The sequence below is a fragment of the Dendrobates tinctorius genome, unplaced genomic scaffold (assembly GCF_039654945.1).
Source record: "Dendrobates tinctorius isolate UK_male_01 unplaced genomic scaffold, ASM3965494v1 ptg000165l, whole genome shotgun sequence".
Lineage (NCBI taxonomy): Eukaryota > Metazoa > Chordata > Amphibia > Anura > Dendrobatidae > Dendrobates > Dendrobates tinctorius.
In genome coordinates this window covers 28381427-28402941 of record NW_027361832.1, presented here as the reverse complement: position 1 = coordinate 28402941, position 21515 = coordinate 28381427, and the positions used below count along the sequence as shown (strand labels likewise).

At 52.6% G+C, this 21515-nt stretch overlaps 1 protein-coding gene across 1 annotated transcript in view; it reads left to right on the top strand.

The window, feature by feature from the left end:
* The first annotated feature begins 17514 nt into the window (after nucleotides 1-17514).
* The window catches only part of ZC2HC1A (zinc finger C2HC-type containing 1A), a 69595-nt gene continuing 65594 nt past the window's right edge, over nucleotides 17515-21515 (top strand). The window contains exon 1 of the mRNA XM_073550614.1: nucleotides 17515-17657. Within this exon, the coding sequence (XP_073406715.1) occupies nucleotides 17642-17657 (16 nt within the window). The 5' untranslated portion in view covers nucleotides 17515-17641. The remainder of the gene's footprint in view (nucleotides 17658-21515) is intronic.

Genomic DNA, 21515 nt, shown 5'->3' with positions numbered 1-21515 from the left:
GATGGATGGCTCGGCTGTCTAACTATGAATTCACCATCAAGTACCGAGCAGGGCACAAGATTGCCAATGCTGATGCACTGTCCAGAATGCCTAATCTGCGAGATGCAGGATAAGACCCTGAGGCACTCGAAGAAATCGAGTTACCTGCCTTCCACCGGCCAATTGCGGCCCAACGTGCCCAAGGCGTTAGAAACAGATGGTCTGGCTTGAAAGAGGCCACCCTAAATCCATTGCCTCATCATGACTGGGCAGAAACGCAGGATAGCGACCCCGCAGTCCGCCTGGTGAAGCAGCTACTGTCACAAGCTGACTCACGCCCAGAGTCGGATGCCCCTGAAGAAACCCAGCAGTTGTGGAAGGAAGAGGCCGGCTGTTGATCTATGAAGGAAAGCTGTGTCGGAGGAGTATCAATGCCCGCACTCATGGGTTGGTCTGGCAAGTGGTAGTCCCAAAGAGGGAAGCATCAATGGTCTTGGAAGTATACCACAAAGGAGCTGGACACTTCGGATGGAAGAAGTTGGAGGCCTTGCTCCGAGAGAGATTCTACTGGGCTGGTATGAGGAAAGCCATTGAAAATTGGTGCCGGGAGTGTGGACAATGTAACCTGCGCAGAAGGGACCATAACAGCCAGCAAGCTCCTTTGCAGCCAATAATAACCAAACAACCACTTGAGTTGGTCGCCCTGGACCATGGGAAGCTGGTCCCAAGCCGTTCAGGCTACATTTATGCTCTTACCATCGTTGACCACTACTCAAGATTCTTGGTAGTTGTGCCTGTCAAGGATCAAACAGACAGGACAGCAGCCAGAACCTTCCAACAGCACTTTTGTCGACCACACGGATACCCCGAGCGAGTGCTTACAGATCAAGGTCCAGCCTTTGAGGCAGAAGTGTTCCAGGAATTCTGTAACTTGTACGGTTGCAAGAAGATCAGGACAACACCGTACCATCCACAGACCAATGGCATGTGTGAAAAGATGAACCAGGTGATGATCAACTTACTGAAGACCTTGCCTTTGGAAGAGAGGAATCTGTGGCCAGAAAAGTTGCCAGATCTGGTAGACCTCTACAACCACATTCCTGTGAATTCAACCAACTGCACTCCAGCCTACCTGAGAGCGAGGCCTGGCAAGTTGCCTATTGATTTGGATATGGTCGTCCTTACACCTGAGGTGACATCACCAGATGCTGACTGGGACACAGAGAGGCAGCAACAGTATCAAAGAGTACAAGAGTGTGTAGAAAAGAGTCTAGCTCAGGCCCTGCAGTTCCCTTGTCACCAGGAGAACAAGTCCTAAAAAGGAAGAGGAGGATGCATAAATTGGATGACCAATGGGAAGCTGAACCCTACACCATCTTACCATCAAACTTCGACAACACCAAGGTGTGCCTTATCAGTAAGGATGGGGGAGAAACCTCAGCAGCAGTATCAAGGGATCATTTGAAATTGTGCCCTGACCAGTTAAAAGAAAGAATGGAAGAGCAAAACAACATCCAACCCATAGAGGAAGAAGAAAAGGTCAGCACTGTACTTGGAGAATTCCCTGCAAATTGGACTCGAGCAAATAATGCCATAGTGGTGCCAGTTTTGACCTTTCCCCAACTGGTAGTACAAGAAGAAGTGACTCAAGAGAACTCTGAAAATCAGGCAGTTCAGGTAGCAGATGCCACACCAGCAGAGAAGCCAGAGAATCCTCGCCTTGCCTGTGGTGAATCTGTCATGCTCATGGTGAGTCTAAGAGTTTGCAGACAGCTACTACGCAGTTTACCCACAGAAGTAGAAGTGGTCCTAGGAAGTCTAGTATTCCTGTGCTACGCAGAACCACCAGTATTGTAGCCAGTACAGTACCCACTACCCCAGTGGTTAGCACCAGACAACCAGTAAGATCCCCAACAACACCAGTGCTACGTAGGTCTGTCTGTAGTACCCAAGATATTCCATCCCTCAGATATTGTGTATAAATTAGTACATGTAAATGTTAAATCGTATGTATATATGTAACGTTTAAGTTTTGTGCCTACAGAGACTCTGTAAGAAATCCCCTTTTTGAATTTTCCAGTTTGTTTTGATGGACATTGGGCCACAGGACTAGGTGTGGTCAAAAACTTCTTTTGTACATAGTTCACCATTTACCCAGGAATGGACCATGGACATTGAAGCATGGACTAATCGTCACAGGACTATTTTTGGAGCTTTTGGTTTTTGTATTTTTCATTTTTTTTATTTAAATCTTGTACATTTATAATTGTTCATTTGTTTATATGTTCATATGTTTTTTTTTATCAGTCCAGGACTACTGAATTGCACTATGGGGGAATGTGGCGCCCCAGGAGTATGGTCACCACAGTGGCGTTGCCTTCCTCCAGGGAGGGTGATGTCAGGCTTGGAAGCAATGAAGGGTCTCTCTAGCAGTTAACCATAACATTTAACACAGTTCCCACTCCGAGCCAGCAGAGGAAGCTCTGAACCAGAATTGGGGGAGGAGTGCTCTCTGAGGGCCAGGAAGGGACTTGACGAGATAGTGTGAAGAGGCTGAAGTGTGTAGACGTGGAGAGAGAAGCTGGGAGACTGAGTGGAGTTGAGAGCTCGTTCCCAGCTGGAGTGCATGATCTGGAGCCAGGTCTCCACGGTTGTATGGATACTAATGGTCCTGCAACAGAAACCAGAGGAATAGGAAGCTGTAAATGCTCTATTCCCACCTAAGACTCGGAGGCACAACAGCTACGGGTGAGCCAAGAGAAGGGATAGACGGCTACAGCTGTCTGCCATACGAGGAAGATCTGAGAGGGAACAAGAAGGAGGAACTGCAGTGTAATACAGTACTGCATGTACCTCAAGTAAGCGCTAGGAAGGAGACCACACAACCTATCTGCATAGAGAGATTCCTGAGTTGCTTCCAGGCTAATCAGCTCCTGTGCTATCTGTAATCTGGACCCTGGACTGCACTTACAAAGTAAAGGTAAAGAAACTGCATTCCGCTGTGTCCTTACCTTCTTTCTGCAACTTCTCCAGCACTGCTACATCTCTGTGCCAGACACTGCACCCTCTTCCCCAACACCGATCTACACTGCCCTGGGACTACAGCCCTGCCTGTGGAGGGCTACACCATCATTGCTGCACCACACCATCTGTCCCAGAGGATCTGTCTGCAGCATCGGCTTAACATCTTCATTGCCGAATACCACAGGTGGCGTCATGAATCACTCATAAACTTTATTCCACCACTCTACCCCTTTCTACATGGGCGCCCAGGGCCATGGACCGGGTCACCGCTGCTGTGACATTCCCCTCTGAGAGACCGGCCCGGTACCGAGTACCCCACAGCCCTGGGAGGGCGACCCACTACCTCAACCTGAAATGGAAGTGAGACATCAGGTTGCCGTAAAACCGGAGCAGAAGTGAATCTCCGCTTAAGCTCCAGAAATGCCGATACAGCCTCTGGAGACCAATTCAGCACATCAGCACCCTTCTTGGTCAGATCAGTCAGTGGTTTGACAATACCAGAAAAATTACCTATAAATTTACAATAGAAATTAGCAAAACCCAAAAACTTCTGGAGAGCCTTCAAAGAAGTGGACTGAACCCAATCATAAATGGCCTGTACCTTGGTCGGGACCATTTCAATAGTCGACGGAGACAAAATAAATCCCAAAAATGAAATCCTCTGTACACCAAAGAGGCATTTTGATCCGATAACTGTGGCGCCCTTGAGGCTCGGTCGCCACAGAGGTACTGCACCTTTCCCTAAGGTGTGGTGCCCCACCATCCAGGTAAGGTGGGAACTCCTTTCCACACTCCATCACTCGCACCCCACATACAACAGGGTAGTTCTGCACAACCACATTGCGGCTCAGTGCTTAGAGAGTAGCAGAGCACCTTTGGTGGTTCCCTGCTTGGAACACTGGATGTGCTGGGAGGTGGGTGGAGTTAAGATACATAAAAGAGTGGGAAAGTGTAGGATGACAGGTCAGTCTGACAGAAGGTCAGTCGGGTAGGAAGTCACTCAGACAGGAGTGAGGATCCCTGGAAGAAGGGATGGAGGAAGGAGTGCTGCAGTTGGCACGGGAAAGGAAAAGGAAAAAGACGTAGAACTGAAACCTAAGCTTCCATAAGAGAGAGAAAGACAAGTACGGAACGAAGGAGTAGAGAGAACAGAGAGGACGTGGGTTGGAAGAGGAACCCTGCCTATAGGTTCTCAGCGCAAGGCCGGGGCCCAGTCCCCGAGGTTGTATGGACACTTATGGTTCTGCAGCAGACACCGGTGGAATAGTTGGCTGTAAATGCACTACTCCCATCTAAGACTTGGGGCACAACAGCAACAGGGATAGAGAGCTGGGACTCAGGAGAAGGGAGTCCCCGAAGCAGGCTACAGCTGTCTGTCGTACAAGTAGAGTTTTTGGGAACATCTGTCAGGAGGAGCTCCAGAGTACCACGGTACTGGAGATCTTCACACTTAAAGGCGCTATAGAGGAGACGTTCAGGAAAGGCACATAAGTTGGCGGAGTGTTGGAGGGGAGCTTTCCATCTTGCCTGGAGGTTGACTGAGTCCCTGACCCGGAGGACATGGCACAGAAGCGGGCATTACTGACTGTGAGTAAAGCTTTGGAACTACATGCCCAGGTGTCCTCCATTCCTTCCTGCGTCCATCTGCCTGACACTGCTATATTCCCTGCGCCGGACACTACACCACCTAAGCGTCCCCACATCTACACTGCCCTGGGACAACAGCCCTGCCTGTGGAGGGCTATACCATCATCGCTGCACCACACCATCAGTCCCGGAGGATCTGTCTGCAGCGTCGGCTTAACACCTACCTTGCCGAACACCACAGGTGGCGACACGAACTATTCCATTCCATTAACTATATTCCCCCATTCCGCTGCTGTGACACATTTCCCTGTCACCGGCCTCGGTATCGAGTACCCCACGGCCCTGGGAGGGCGACCCATAACAAACAGGGAATTCTCCCTCAAAATCCGGAACACAGTCCGGACATGTTCCACATGAGAATCCCAATCACTGGAAAAGATAAAAATATCATCCAGATAGATGTTCAAAAACTTATCCACAAAGTCCCGGAAAATATCATTCATAAAGGATTGGAAGACAGAAGGGGTATTAGTGAGCCCAAAAGGCATCACCAGGTACTCAAAATGTCCCTCCGGAGTATTAAACGCCATCTTCCATTCATCCCCGTGCTTGGAGCGAATAAGATTATACGCCCCCCTGAGGTCAAGCTTAGTAAACCAGCAGGCACTTTTAAGGCTAAGTGCACACGTACCGGAACTCTCGCGGAAATTACCGCGAGAATTCCGGAATTCCAGTCCGCGGGAAAATCGCATTTTAAATTCCCACGATTTTCCCGCGGAAAAACTAGCATTTTGCAAGCGTAATTAGCTTGCAGAATTGCTAACGTTTTCCAAGCGATCTGTAGCATCGCTTGGAGAACTGATTGACAGGTTGGTCACACTCGTCAAACACAGTGTTTGACGAGTGTGACCAACTTTTTACTACTGAGGCCGCCTATGCGGCGTCAGTAGTAAAAGATAGAATGTAAAAAAAAAATTAAAAATAGTGTTATTCTCACCCTCCGACGTCCCGCGCAGGCGTTCCCAGTAGTCCTTTGCGAAAATGCCCGCGATGACGTCAGTTCTCGCGGGAACGCGACGTCTCGCGGTAATTCGAGATGACGTTGCGCGAATTACAGCGAGACTTCGCGATCCCGCGAGATCGGACGCCATCGCGGGCATTTTCGCAAAGGATTACTGGGAACGGGAGCGTGGAGAGAGGCGGGAAGGCTGCGCGGGACGTCGGAGGGTAAGAATAACAATATTTTTTATTTTAAATTCTATTTTTTACAGGGATATGGTACCCAAAGCCCGGAGGACAGTCTCCTCTCCTCCGGACCGTGGGTACCATCCGCAAATGTTCTGCTTACTTTCCGCATGGTGTGCACAGCCACATGCGGGAAATAAGCGGAACAATGTATTCCTATGGGTGCGGGATCGCCGCGATTCCGCAAAATAATGAGCATGCTGCGGTTTTTACCGCGAAGCGATTCCGCCGCGGTAGAAACCGCAGCATTAGCACAGCATTGCGGAATCCCATAGGAATGCATGGGATGCTTATTCTTCGCGTTTTCGCGGCAAAATCGCCCGGTTAAAACTGCCGCGGAAACGTGAAAAAAACGCCACGTGTGAACTCAGCCTAACTCTGGAGAATAAATCAGACATCAGGGGTAACGGGTACTGATATTTAACCCTCATCTTGTTAAGGGAACGATAGTCAATACACGGTCTTAATGAACCATCTTTCTTGGCCACAAAAAAAAAACCAGCACCTAAAGGTGATGAGGATGGTCTAATATAACCCGTCTCCAATGACTCCTTAATATAGGATTGCATAGCATCATGTTCAGGTACTGATAAGTTGAAAAGCCGACCCTTGGGAAATTTACACCCAGGCATCAACTCAATTGCACAGTCATAACTCCTATGAGGACGCAAAGACGCAGACTTACTCTCACTAAATACATCAGAAAAATCGGCTAGATAATCAGGAATATCATGAGACTGAGGAGAGGTGGAGAAAACAGGAGCGTCCCTAAGAACACACTGACAACCCCTACTCACCACAGACACAGATTTCCAATCCAAAACTGGATTATGAGTTTGCAACCAGGGAAAACCCAGAACAATAGCATCATGAAAATTGTGCAGCACCAAAAATTTACAATTTTCCTGGTGGTCTGGGGCAACTCGCATTATCACCTGGGTCCAAAACTGAGGTTTATTCTCTGCCAAAGGAGTAGCATCAATACCCCTAAAAGGAATAAGCATCCGCAGAGGTATCATAGGAAAACCACATTGTTTAGCAAAGTCTAAATCCATCAGATTCAAAGCTGCTCCTGAATCTACAAAAGCCTTAGCGGAAAATGTGGATAAGGAGCAGATCAGAGTAATTGCCAAAAGGAACTTAGGTTGTATACTGCCCACAGCAAATGTGTGTGCAAAATGTTTCTCTCGTTTAGGGCAGACAGAAATAGTATGAGAGGCGTCTCCACAGAAAAAACACAGCTTATTACGCCTTCAAAACTCCTGATGTTGCGCCCTAGACAAAACCCCATCACATTGCATAGGTTCAGACGTTTGTTCAAAAGGTGGCAGCGCCTCCCGTGTAGTTTTACGTTCACGTAAACGCCGATCAACTTGAATGGCTAATGACATAGAATCATCCAGACCAGAGGGAACAGGAAATCCCACCATAACACCTTTTACGGTCTCTGATAAACCCTTCCGAAAGAGAGCTGCTAGGGCACCGTCATTCCATGTAGTAAGGACCGCCCACTTTTGGAATTTTTGACAGTATAACTCTGCAGAATCCTGACCCTGGTTCAATGCCAGCAGGGTTTTCTCAGCTTGATCAGCAGCATTAGGTTCATCATACAACAATCCCAAGGCTTGAAAAAATGTGTCCACATTAGTCAGAATAGGATTTTCAGGTGTCAGAGAAAAAGCCCAATCCTGGGGATCGCCGCGCAGCAAGGAGATGACAATTTTAACCTGCTTCGCAGAGCTCCCCGATGAGTTAGGCTTCAAGGCCAGAAATAATTTACAATTATTCTTAAAATTCAAAAATTTAGACCGATCCCCAGAAAACACATTAGGAGTAGGGGTTTTTGGTTCAACAGCATGTGACTGAGTGAGATAGGCGGAAATTCCCCGCACTTCAGCAGCGAGCTGCTCCACACAATCAGACAATTGCTTAATTTCCATTAGAGAAAAAATCCTCCTACGGCCCCAGAGAAAAAGAGGAAAAAACACAAATTAAAAAAACAATTCTGACAATTTTTTTTTATTTACAATTCTTTCCTGCTTTTGAGTACCCTAGATTCTGCGGTATGGCTGGTGATTCTGTTATGATTGCATCACCGAGGAGGAAAACAAAACCAAGCTAAGTCACAGAAAACCAGAGAGGTTGGTAACTACGCAGATTGCAGACCCCTGATCCTAACCACACAACTAACAGCAGCCGTGGAGCATACCTACGATGATTCTAGACGCCTCGTCACAGCCGGAGGACTAAATAAGCCTAAAGCAAGAAAAGGGGAAATCTAAACTGCCCCAGAGCAGACCCCAAAGGAATAGACAGCCCCCACACATGTATTGACGGTGAGACAAGATGAAAACACAAACACAGGTAGGAAAATAGGCTGAGCAAACGGGGCCCACACTAACTAGAAAGGAAAGGTACTGTCTGCAATCACGCCAAAAAACCCTGCAAAAATGTCCAATACTTCTGACAGCAAAAAATACCCTGAAGTCACTAGACATCTCCCACTATATCAGCACTCTGACATATTCTGAGAACAGAGCAAAAAGAGGCCAATCTAATAAGGGACAAAAAGCAAACTAGCACATACAATGACATAAGAGTGGAAATTCAGCACAGCCCCAGCCGGGGCTGGCTGACCACACAAAAAACTGAACAGACCAAGCCAAATCAAATGTGAACATAAGCAGAGAACAACTTAGCTTGAGAAGGCAGGAACTGAGCTGGAAACTAAGACCTCGGGAGGCAGGAAAAAATCACCAGCATGGGAATAGGGAGTCGGCTGTCTTAAATCCAGTCTAAGACTCCTATCACAAGAAAATAGGGGGGGAAGCCAGCACTGCTTAAGGTTAGGACGCATAAATTGGAGTGCATATGCACATAATGTCTAGCTGTATTCAAAAATGAGATATTTAGCAAAAAAATTGATCAATTCAATTGAGCCACCCCGCCGCGCCAAGGCAATCTCATATGGGGGGTCCTACTCTATATATTTTTAATAAATGCTGTGCCATTACGGCCTCCTAAATACATTTAGAGCATGACCACATCAAGTGCAATCTGTACCTGAACATTACTGGATCGCTCCCATGAAGCCAGATGAAGCAAGTGCAGATGAAGGCCAGCCAGGTCTGAACACAGACATATCAGGAATGGCCTCCACACATTGCCTGACCAGCAAACATAGATGAAGGGCGATGTTGGTCCAGACACAGGTGCACAATTAAATAAGGCTTGGGGCAGGGTGGGGCTGCCGTGTGTGTGCACAGCAGCCTAATCCATCACAATGAACACAGAAAAATTATGGCGGACATAACCAAGCGTGCACGGCAACAGTGGTGGTGAGCCACAAACCAACAACAAGAAAATAGGGGGGGAAGCCAGCACTGCTTAAGGTTAGAACGCATAAATTGGAGTGCATATGCACATAATGTCTAGCTGTATTCAAAAATGAGACAGATTGCACTTGATGTGGTCATGCTCTAAGTGTATTTAGGAGGCCGTAATGGCACAGCATTTATTAAAAATATATAGAGTAGGACCCCCCATATGAGATTGCCTTGGCGCGGCGGGGTGGCTCAATTGAATTGATCAATTTTTTTGCTAAATATCTCATTTTTGAATACAGCTAGACATTATGTGCATATGCACTCCAATTTATGCGTTCTAACCTTAAGCAGTGCTGGCTTCCCCCCACTATTTTCTTGTTGTTGGTTTGTGGCTCACCACCACTGTTGCCGTGCACGCTTGGTTATGTCCGCCATAATTTTTCTGTGTTCATTGTGATGGATTAGGCTGCTGTGCACACACACGGCAGCCCCACCCTGCCCCAAGCTTTATTTAATTGTGCACCTGTGTCTGGACCAACATCGCCCTTCATCTATGTTTGCTGGTCAGGCAATGTGTGGAGGCCATTCCTGATATGTCTGTGTTCAGACCTGGTTGGCCTTCATCTGCACTTGCTTCATCTGGCTTCATGGGAGCAATCCAGCAATGTTCAGGTACAGATTGCACTTGATGTGGTCATGCTCTAAGTGTATTTAGGAGGCCGTAATGGCACAGCATTTATTAAAAATATATAGAGTAGGACCCCCCACATGAGATTGCCTTGGCGCGGCGGGGTGGCTCAATTGAATTGATCAATTTTTTTGCTAAATATCTCATTTTTGAATACAGCTAGACATTATGTGCATATGCACTCCAATTTATGCGTTCTAACCTTAAGCAGTGCTGGCTTCCCCCCCCTATTTTCTCCCTAAGACTCCTATCCTCATCCTCATTATCAGGTGGCAGGTCTCTGTTAATTAGATCTGCTTCATTACTTCCTGCCACCACCAGAGGGAGCCCAGAAAGAGAACTCACAACTCCTCTGTCAGCACAACCAGCTCCCTCGCCAGAAACCAGAGGCAGACCAGAAAATGAGTTCACAACACATGTGTGTATGAGGTTTATGAAGTGGAGCCGTGTGTGTGCGAGGTGTAGGGAGCGGAGCCATGTGTGTACGAGGCATGCAAAGTGGAACCGTGTGTGTATGAGGTGTGTGGAGCCGTGCGTGTACAAGGTGTATGGTGGGGAGCATTCATACCTCCCAACCGTCCCAGATCCAGTGGGACAGTCCCGATTTTGAGAGTCTACCCTGCTATCCTGGCCGGGAGCTTACTTTTCCCGCAGACACAGGAGTACACGGCGGAGCCCCGAGGAGCATTTTTAAACTCGCACATGATGTTCCACTGGAAGTGATGTGCTGGAAGCTGACCGGAAATTAGGTAATTTCGGGAGGAGATTGTGACGGAACAAGGGAGACACTTGAGAGAATGCATCAGATCCATCACCATGTCCTCCTCCGACAGCGCAGACAGCAGGATCGCCTTGGAATCGAGGATGCCAGCCATGTGAGCGGATCATGATATGTCCTGCAGCGGGAGGCTCAGGTGGGCATTACAATGGGAGCCGGGCTGCTATAGTATCTTTATAGAATCTTTCTCTCTGTTTCTTTCTTTCTCTGTTCTTCCTTTCTCTCTGTGTCTTTCTTTCTCTCTGTGCTCTTTCTTTCCCTCTCTGTTCTCTTTCTTTCCCCTTTCTTTCACTGTTATTTCTTTCTCTCTGTTCTTTTTCTTTCTTTCTCTTGCTCTGTTCTTTCTTTCCCCTCTTTATTTCTCTCTCTGTTATTTCTTTCTTTCTTTGTTCTTTCTTTCTTTCCCTTCTTTTTTCTCTTTCTGTTCTTTCTTTCCCCTTTCTTTCGCTCTGTTCTTTTTTTTCTGTCCCCTTTCTCTCTCTGTTCTTTCTTTTTTTCTCTCTTGCTGTTCTTTCTTTCACTCTGTTCTTTCTTTTTTTCCCCTTTCTTTTTCTCTCTCTCTATGTTCTTCCTTTCTTTCCCCCCATTTATATTTTCTCTCTTTCTGTTCTTTTATTCTGTTCCCTCTTCTTTCTCTCTGTTCTTTTTTTTATCTTTCTCTGTTCTTTCTTTCCCCTTTTTCTTTCTCCTCTTTTTTGCTCTGTTCTTTCTTCTTTCTCTCTCTGCTTTCTTTCTTTCTCTCTGTTCTTTTTTTCTGTCCCCTTTCTTTCTTCGTTTTTTCTTTCTTTCTGTTCTTTCTTTCCTCTTTCTCTCTCTCTGTTCTTCCTTTCTCATTCTCTGTGTTCTTTCTTTCTCACCCTGTTCTTTCTTTCTTTCTCTATGTTCTCTTTCCCTTCTTTCTTTCTCTCTTTCTCTGTTCTCTTTCTCTCTCTGTTCTTTTTTTCTCTCTCTGTTGTTTCTTTCCCCTCTTTCTTTCTCTCTCTGTTTTTTCTTTCCCCTTTCTTTCTCTCTCTCTGTTCTTTTGCTCTCTGTTCTTCCTTTTCCCTCTTTCTTTCTCTCTCTGTTCTTCCTTTCTCTTTTTCTCTCTGTTCTTTCTATCTGTTCTCTCTCTGTTTTCTTTCCCCCTTTTTCTGTTTTTCCTTCTTTCTCTCTCTGTTCTTTCTCTCTCTTTGTTCTTTCCCCTCTTTGTTTCTCTCTCTGTTCTTTCTTTCCTTCTCTCTTTCTCTGTTCTTTCTTCTTTCTCTCTGTTCTTTCTTTCTCTGTGTTCTTTCTTTCTCTCCTTTCTCTTTTTTTCTCTCTCTGTTCTTTCTTTCCTTTCCTCAGTACCACTGTTCCCACAGTACCAGCCATTGTGCCCATAATGCCAGACACTCTGCCCTCAGTACCAGTCAATGTGATCAGCAGTGCTAAATGGGTGTGGTTGGGCACGGACATGGGTGTGACCAGTTGTGAAATGGGTGTGGTCTGGATGTGGCCCAAAATTTGCGGCGGCACGCTGTGTGCGCCGCAGCCTTTGGCCCTCTTTCCCTTCTTCAAAAGTTGGGAGGTATGCAGATGAGCATAGTGCCGGGATCACAGCGCGGGGCCCAGGCTCCTCACACAGATGAGCATAGTGTCGGGATCACAGCGCGGGGCTCCGGCTCCTCACACAGATGAGCACAGTGCCGGGATCACAGTGCGGGGCCCCGGCTCCTCACACAGATGAGCATAGTGTCGGGATCACAGTGCGGGGCCCCGGCTCCTCACACAGATGAGCATAGTGCCGGGATCACAGTGCGGGGCCCCGGCTCCTCACACAGATGAGCATAGTGCCGGGATCACAGTGCGGGGCCCAGGCTCCTCACACAGATGAGCATAGTGCCGGGATCACAGTGCGGGGCCCCGGCTCCTCACACAGATGAGCATAGTGCTGGGATCACAGCGTGGGCCCAGGCTCCTCACACAGATGAGCATAGTGCAGGGATCACAGTGCGGGGCCCCGGCTCCTCACACAGATGAGCATAGTGCCAGGATCACAGTGCGGGGCCCCGGCTCCTCACACAGATGAGCACAGTGCCGGGATCACAGTGCAGGGCCCCGGCTTCTCACACAGATGAGCATAGTGCCGGGATCACAGTGCGGGGCCCAGGCTCCTCACACAGATGAGCATAGTGCTGGGATCACAGCGTGGGCCCAGGCTCCTCACACAGATGAGCATAGTGCAGGGATCACAGTGCGAGGCCCCGGCTCCTCACACAGATGAGCATAGTGCCGGGATCACAGTGCGGGGCCCCGACTCCTCACACAGATGAGCACAGTGCCGGGATCACAGTGCAGGGCCCCGGCTTCTCACACAGATGAGCATAGTGCCGGGATCACAGTGCGGGCCTCAGGCTCCTCACACAGATGAGCATAGTGCCGGGATCACAGTGTGGGGCCCCGGCTCCTCACACAGATGAGCATAGTGCTGGGATCACAGCGTGGGCCCAGGCTCCTCACACAGATGAGCATAGTGCAGGGATCACAGCGCGGGGCCCCGGCTCCTCACACAGATGAGCATAGTGCCGGGATCTCAGTGCGGGGTCCCGGCTCCTCACACAGATGAGCATAGTGCCGGGATCACAGCGCGGGGCCCAGGCTCCTCACACAGATGAGCACAGTGCCGGGATCACAGTGCAGGGCCCCGGCTCCTCACACAGATGAGCATAGTGCCGGGATCACAGTGCGGGGCCCAGGCTCCTCACACAGATGAGCATAGTGCTGGGATCACAGCGTGGGCCCAGGCTCCTCACAGAGATGAGCATAGTGCAGGGATCACAGTGCGGGGCCCCGGCTCCTCACACAGATGAGCACAGTGCCGGGATCACAGTGCGGGGCCCCGGCTCCTCACACAGATGAGCATAGTGCTGGGATCACAGCGTGGGCCCAGGCTCCTCACACAGATGAGCATAGTGCAGGGATCACAGTGCGGGGCCCCGGCTCCTCACACAGATGAGCATAGTGCTGGGATCACAGTGCGGGGCCCCGGCTCCTCACACAGATGAGCATAGTGCAGGGATCACAGTGCAGGGCCCCGGCTCCTCACACAGCTGAGCACAGTGCCGGGATCACAGTGCGGGGCCCCGGCTCCTCACACAGATGAGCATAGTGCCGGGATTACAGTGCGGGGCCCCGGCTCCTCACACAGATGAGCATAGTGCTGGGATCACAGCGTGGGCCCAGGCTCCTCACACAGATGAGCATAGTGCAGGGATCACAGTGCGGGGTCCCGGCTCCTCACACAGATGAGCACAGTGCCGGGATCACAGTGCGGGGCCCCGGCTCCTCACACAGATGAGCATAGTGCTGGGATCACAGCGTGGGCCCAGGCTCCTCACACAGATGAGCATAGTGCAGGGATCACAGTGCGGGGCCCCGGCTCCTCACACAGATGAGCATAGTGCTGGGATCACAGTGCGGGGCCCAGGCTCCTCACACAGATGAGCATAGTGCTGGGATCACAGTGCGGGGCCCCGGCTCCTCACACAGATGAGCATAGTGCTGGGATCACAGTGAGGGGCCTCGGCTCCTCACACAGATGAGCATAGTGCCATGATCACAGCGCGGGGCCCAGGCTCCTCACACAGATGAGCATAGTGCCGGGATCACAGCGCGGGGCCCAGGCTCCTCACACAGATGAGCACAGTGCCGGGATCACAGTGCAGGGCCCCGGCTTCTCACACAGATGAGCATAGTGCCGGGATCACAGTGCGGGGCCCAGGCTCCTCACACAGATGAGCATAGTGCTGGGATCACAGCGTGGGCCCAGGCTCCTCACAGAGATGAGCATAGTGCAGGGATCACAGTGCGGGGCCCCGGCTCCTCACACAGATGAGCATAGTGCCGGGATCACAGTGCGGGGCCCCGGCTCCTCACACAGATGAGCACAGTGCCGGGATCACAGTGCAGGGCCCCGGCTTCTCACACAGATGAGCATAGTGCCGGGATCACAGTGCGGGCCTCAGGCTCCTCACACAGATGAGCATAGTGCCGGGATCACAGTGCGGGGCCCCGGCTCCTCACACAGATGAGCATAGTGCTGGGATCACAGCGTGGGCCCAGGCTCCTCACACAGATGAGCATAGTGCAGGGATCACAGCGCGGGGCCCCGGCTCCTCACACAGATGAGCATAGTGCCGGGATCTCAGTGCGGGGTCCCGGCTCCTCACACAGATGAGCATAGTGCCGGGATCACAGTGCAGGGCCCCGGCTCCTCACACAGATGAGCACAGTGCCGGGATCACAGTGCGGGGCCCCGGCTCCTCACACAGATGAGCATAGTGCTGGGATCACAGCGTGGGCCCAGGCTCCTCACACAGATGAGCATAGTGCAGGGATCACAGTGCGGGGCCCCGGCTCCTCACACAGATGAGCACAGTGCCGGGATCACAGTGCGGGGCCCCGGCTCCTCACACAGATGAGCATAGTGCTGGGATCACAGCGTGGGCCCAGGCTCCTCACACAGATGAGCATAGTGCAGGGATCACAGTGCGGGGCCCCGGCTCCTCACACAGATGAGTATAGTGCTGGGATCACAGTGCGGGGCCCAGGCTCCTCACACAGATGAGCATAGTGCTGGGATCACAGTGCGGGGCCCCGGCTCCTCACACAGATGAGCATAGTGCTGGGATCACAGTGAGGGGCCTCGGCTCCTCACACAGATGAGCATAGTGCCATGATCACAGCGCGGGGCCCAGGCTCCTCACACAGATGAGCATAGTGCCGGGATCACAGCGCGGGGCCCAGGCTCCTCACACAGATGAGCACAGTGCCGGGATCACAGCGCGGGGCCCCGGCTCCTCACACAGATGAGCATATAGCCGGGATCACAGCGCGGGGCCCCGGCTCCTCACACAGATGAGCATAGTGCCGGGATCACAGCGCGGGGCCCAGGCTCCTCACACAGATGAGCATAGTGCCGGGATCACAGTGCGGGGCCCAGGCTCCTCACACAGATGAGCACAGTGCCGGGATCACAGTGCGGGGCCCAGGCTACTCACACAGATGAGCACAGTGCCGGGATCACAGTGCGGGGCCCAGGCTCCTCACACAGATGAGCATAGTGCTGGGATCACAGCGCGGGGCTCTGGCTCCTCACACAGATGAGCATAGTGCCGGGATCACAGCGCGGGGCCCAGGCTCCTCACACAGATGAGTATAGTGCCGGGATCACAGTGCAGGGCTCAGGCTCCTCACACAGATGAGCACAGTGCCGGGATCACAGGGCGGGGCCCAGGCTCCTCACACAGATGAGCACAGTGCCGGGATCACAGCGCGGGGCCCCGGCTCCTCACACAGATGAGCATAGTGCCGGGATCACAGCGCGGGGCCCCGGCTCCTCACACAGATGAGCATAGTGCCGGGATCACAGTGCGGGGCCCAGGCTCCTCACACAGATGAGCACAGTGCCGGGATCACAGTGCGGGGCCCAGGCTCCTCACACAGATGAGCATAGTGCTGGGATCACAGCGCGGGGCTCTGGCTCCTCACACAGATGAGCATAGTTCCGGGATCACAGCGCGGGGCCCAGGCTCCTCACGCAGATGAGCATAGTGCCGGGATCACAGCGCGGGGCCCTGGCTCCTCACACAGATGAGCATAGTGCCGGGATCACAGCGCGGGGCCCCGGCTCCTCACACAGATGAGCATAGTGCCGGGATCACAGCGCGGGGCCCCGGCTCCTCACACAGATGAGCATAGTGCCGGGATCACAGTGCGGGGCCCAGGCTCCTCACACAGATGAGCATAGTGCTGGGATCACAGCGCGGGGCTCTGGCTCCTCACACAGATGAGCATAGTGCCGGGATCACAGGGCGGGGCCCCGGCTCCTCACACAGATGAGCATAGTGCCGGGATCACAGCGCGGGGCTCTGGCTCCTCACACAGATGAGCATAGTGCCGGGATCACAGCGCGGGGCCCCGGCTCCTCACACAGATGAGCATAGTGCCGGGATCACAGTGCGGGGCCCAGGCTCCTCACACAGATGAGCACAGTGCCGGGATCACAGTGCGGGGCCCAGGCTCCTCACACAGATGAGCATAGTGCTGGGATCACAGCGCGGGGCTCTGGCTCCTCACACAGATGAGCATAGTTCCGGGATCACAGCGCGGGGCCCAGGCTCCTCACACAGATGAGCATAGTGCCGGGATCACAGCGCGGGGCTCTGGCTCCTCACACAGATGAGCATAGTGCCGGGATCACAGCGCGGGGCCCCGGCTCCTCACACAGATGAGCATAGTGCCGGGATCACAGCGCGGGGCCCCGGCTCCTCACACAGATGAGCATAGTGCCGGGATCACAGTGCGGGGCCCAGGCTCCTCACACAGATGAGCATAGTGCTGGGATCACAGCGCGGGTCTCTGGCTCCTCACACAGATGAGCATAGTGCCGGGATCACAGCGCGGGGCCCCGGCTCCTCACACAGATGAGCATAGTGCCGGGATCACAGCGCGGGGCCCCGGCTCCTCACACAGATGAGCATAGTGCTGGGATCACAGTGCGGGGCCCCGGCTCCTCACACAGATGAACACGGTGCCGGGATCACAGTGCGGGGCCCCGGCTCCTCACACAGATGAGCATAGTGCCGGGAATCGGGATCACAGCGCGGGGCCCGGCTCTTCACACACTCACTGACAGCCATCTGACAGGTACACATGTACGGATCACTCCAGGCTTCACACACGCCCCCTCAGGCTGTGATTGGAAGACGCCCAGCTCCTCAAACTCCGCTCCCCGCACGGCCGACACGCAGTGCAGCATTGTTCACGTGCATGTAGGTTAGATTATGTGAACACGCCCCATCAGTTAGATCACGCCCCTTTCTCCAGACTTCTGACGTCTTCTCCCGATCAGACACGCCCACTGTTGTGAGCTCGCTGCTTGGTGACACGGCCGCTTTCAGCCAATTATCGTCCTAGTTCCCGGGGAGCCGGGCGTGCCTCGGTTACCGTGGTAGCCGGAGAGTGCGGCGGAGCGACACATCTAGGGGAGGCACCATGGAGGATGTGGAAGGTAAGGAGGGGCTCCGGGGGTCTCGAGCTGTCAGCGGCGGAGGAAAGGTCACCCCGGGCGGAGGAAGGGTCACCTCAGTCTCACGGCAACGGGTCGGGGGTAATCCGGGAGCTCTGCCCCTGGCGGCACAGATGGCCCCGGCCGAGGATGCTCCGTAATCCCAGAAGAAGCAGCAGCGGCCTGCGCCGCGGATCAGAGCTGTCACTGGCGGATACCGGCACAGGCGGCACTGACTGCTGCTGCCCGGGGCTGCGCTACAGCTGACGGTGACCGTGGGGAATGGGTACATAGTGCCAGTCTCTGTGTGCCAGCCGTACCAGCCTCTGCCGTGTGCCAGTCTCTCCCGTGTGCCAGTCTCTCCCGTGTGCCAGTCTCTGCCGTGTGCCAGTCTCTCCCGTGTGCCAGCCTGTGCCGTGTGCCAGCCTGTGCCGTGTGCCAGTCTCTCCCGTGTGCCAGCCTGTGCCGTGTGCCAGCCTGTGCCGTGTGCCAGCCTGTGCCGTGTGCCAGCCTGTGCCGTGTGCCAGTCTCTCCCGTGTGCCAGTCTCTCCCGTGTGCCAGTCTCTCCCGTGTGCCAGTCTCTCCCGTGTGCCAGCCTCTGCCGTGTGCCAGTCTCTGCTGTGTCACGTGTGCCAGTCTCTCCCGTGTGCCAGTCTCTCCCGTGTGCCAACCTCCGCCGTGTGCCAGTCTCTGCTGTGTGCCAGTCTCCGCGAGCCGTACCAGTCTCTTCTGTGTGCCAGTTTCTGTGCCAGTCTCCGCCAGCCGTTCCAATCTCTGCCGTGTGCCAGTCTCTGCCGTGTGCCAGTCTCTGCCGTGTGCCAGTCTCTCCTGTGTACCAGTCTCTCCCGTGTGCCAGTCTCTGCTGTGTACCAGCCTGTGCCGTGTGCCAGCCTCTGCCGTGTGCCAGTCTCTGTTGTGTACCAGTCTCTGCCGTGTGCCAACCTCCGCCGTGTGCCAGTCTCTGCTGTGTGCCAGTCTCTGCCAGCCGTACCAGTCTCTTCTGTGTGCCAGTTTCTGTGCCAGTCTCCGCCAGCCGTACCAGTCTCTTCTGTGTGCCAGTTTCTGTGCCAGTCTCCGCCAGCCGTACCAATCTCTGCCATGTGCCAGTTTCTGTGTGCCAGCCTCTGCCGTGTGCCAGTCTCTGCCGTGTCACGTGTGCCAGTCTCTGCCGTGTGCCAGCCTCTGCCGTGTGCCAGTCTCTGCCGTGTCACGTGTGCCAGTCTCTGCCGTGTACCAGTCTCTGCCGTGTGCCAGTCTCTGCCGTGTACCAGCCTCTGCCGTGTGCCAGTCTCTGCCGTGTCACGTGTGCCAGTCTCTGCCGTGTACCAGTCTCTGCCGTGTGCCAGTCTCTGCCGTGTACCAGCCTCTGCCGTGTGCCAGTTTCTGTGCCAGTCTCTGCCGTGTGCCAACCTCCGCCGTGTGCCAGTCTCCGCCAGCCGTACCAGTCTCTTCTGTGTGCCAGTTGTGCCAGTTTCTGTGCCAGTCTCCGCCAGCCGTACCAGTCTCTTCTGTGTGCCAGTTTCTGTGCCAGTCTCCGCCAGCCGTACCAATCTCTGCCGTGTGCCAGTTTCTGTGTGCCAGCCTCTGATCATACGTGTGCAGGATGATTGTTCCTATACCCAGGGCCTTAGGGGCTCCCAGTCTCAGGGGCTCGGCCCCACCCTGTGATAATGATGCCCCCCGAGTGCCCACTTTAGGCCGGGGTCACACTACTGTAGAATATGGATGAGTGCTGTGTGATCTCTGGGGCAGTGGATTTTTTTCTCAGGCGTATTATACGTGTGAGTGAATCGCAGCGTGCTGACTCTCCAGTGTAAGCCTATGGGTGCGAGGAAAGCTCGGACACCACACGGACCATCCGTGTAGCTTGTGACAAATACACGCGCACTTTCCTCATTTCAGCCCATTGAGCCATTTATTTCAATGGGGAAAATCAGTGAGAAATGTAAAGCCATACGGATACATAGGTGCGCGATCATTGCACACAGCTCACCATACGGAGAACACTTGCGCGGCTCTCGGCAGGGAGACTTGGCCCGATTTTCCATACGCTTAGTGTGACCCCGGCCTAACAGTAATAATACCGCTTTGTGCCATTCCCCACAATATAAAGGGTTTATACTGACAGAATCCTCCCAACTCTCAGCGGGCACAGTGACGTCATCGCTCTGCCTGCACTGAATTCTGTGGCCTGTCGGACCCCCGGCTCTAGCAGCGGACCCCACTGTATTCTGGTCAGGTTACGCCAGTACCATTCAATACAGAACAATCTTGAGGACGGGCTCCGCGCTGTCTCCAGAGTGACACCACTTCATAGGGCTCAAAATGTAATGAAAACAAAAACTTAGTAGTTTTTTTTTTTTAATCTTTTCCAATTTTGCACCCAAGGTCGCCTCATCTGCGCCCCCACACTATGCCCCGCTGCACGCCCAGTGGCATGGCATGTACCCCTGTGGTGTATGTACTGTACCACTGTCCCAGCACCCAGGCGGTACCTGTACAAAGACTACATCTGGGGCCACACGGTGACTTTGGCTGCCACACTGGTTATATGGCTGAAGACCGCCATGTGCCACTGCAGCTACCGAGGAGACCACCACAGGCAGACCACAAAAGATCCGAATGGATCAGACCTTCTGCTGCTTGCTTGGCACAATATGCCAGGGGTGGGAATGCCGCCCTATTTACCTGCGCAGCCTGATAGTCCATTATATTACATCCATAGGCTATAATAGGACACTGTAAGCGCAGTGGAGCCCATCAGCAAGGTGGCTCAGGTGAAGCGACTGCAGTAGGCAATGAAGACGAGTGGATGGAGCCATGCTGAGCAGACAAGTCCATGTCACAGTGGAATGGGGCTTATTTTATGAAGTGCTACATGCTAGAAGAAGTCTGACATAGGCGCACTACCCCTTTAAGATCTTGTGTGTTGTCATATCTTATAGGGGGTGAAAGTTAGAAAAACTTCTTTGCTTTCTGCCAAAAACAGCGCCGCTTCTTTCTACAGGTTGTGTGCGGTATTACAGTTCAGCTTCAGTGTAGTGAATTGTCCAGAGCAGTAATACTGCACACCACCAGCACACAGATGTGGCGCTGTTTTGTGATAGGTGCGGATGCTCTCTCTAATCCTGGACCATCCCTTTAAATACTGTAAAAATATTGATATTCTTAGCACTACCTTAGGATGCGTCCAGAAATTGCAGATTTTGATATACTCGGCATGCGGATGAGATTTGTGCACATAATCCGCAGCGAATTTTCCATTTGCAAATCCACATCTGCTGCACTTCCATTCTGTGTGGCTGCTGCCTACCAAATTGTGGCTATTAGATGGCAGTTTCCATCCTTACAATTATCTCACTACTCCCAAGTGCAGGAGTCCTGCAGGAGCGCCCTATATGGATGTGACAAGACCCCTGACCATCAGGTGGTCCATTAATCACAGTCCTTACTGGTGACCAGCAGCAGCCAGGGGGACAGCTGAGAATCTGCTCCTTCATGTCACTGGTTGGGGGGTGTAATCATCATTCCTCCTTTATGTCACTGATTGCGGGGGTGTAGTCACCATTCCTCCTTTATGTCACTGATTGCGGGGGTGTAGTCACCATTCCTCCTTTATGTCACTGGTGGGGGGTGTAGTCACCATTCCTCCTTTATGTCACTGATTGCGGGGGTGTAGTTACCATTCCTTCTTTATGTCACTAGTGGGGGTATAGTCATCATTCCTCCTTTATGTCACTGATTGCGGGGGTGTAGTCACCATTCCTCCTTTATGTCACTGATTGTGGGGGTGTAGTCACCATTCCTCCTTTATGTCACTGATTGCGGGGGTGTAGTCACCATTCCTCCTTTATGTCACTG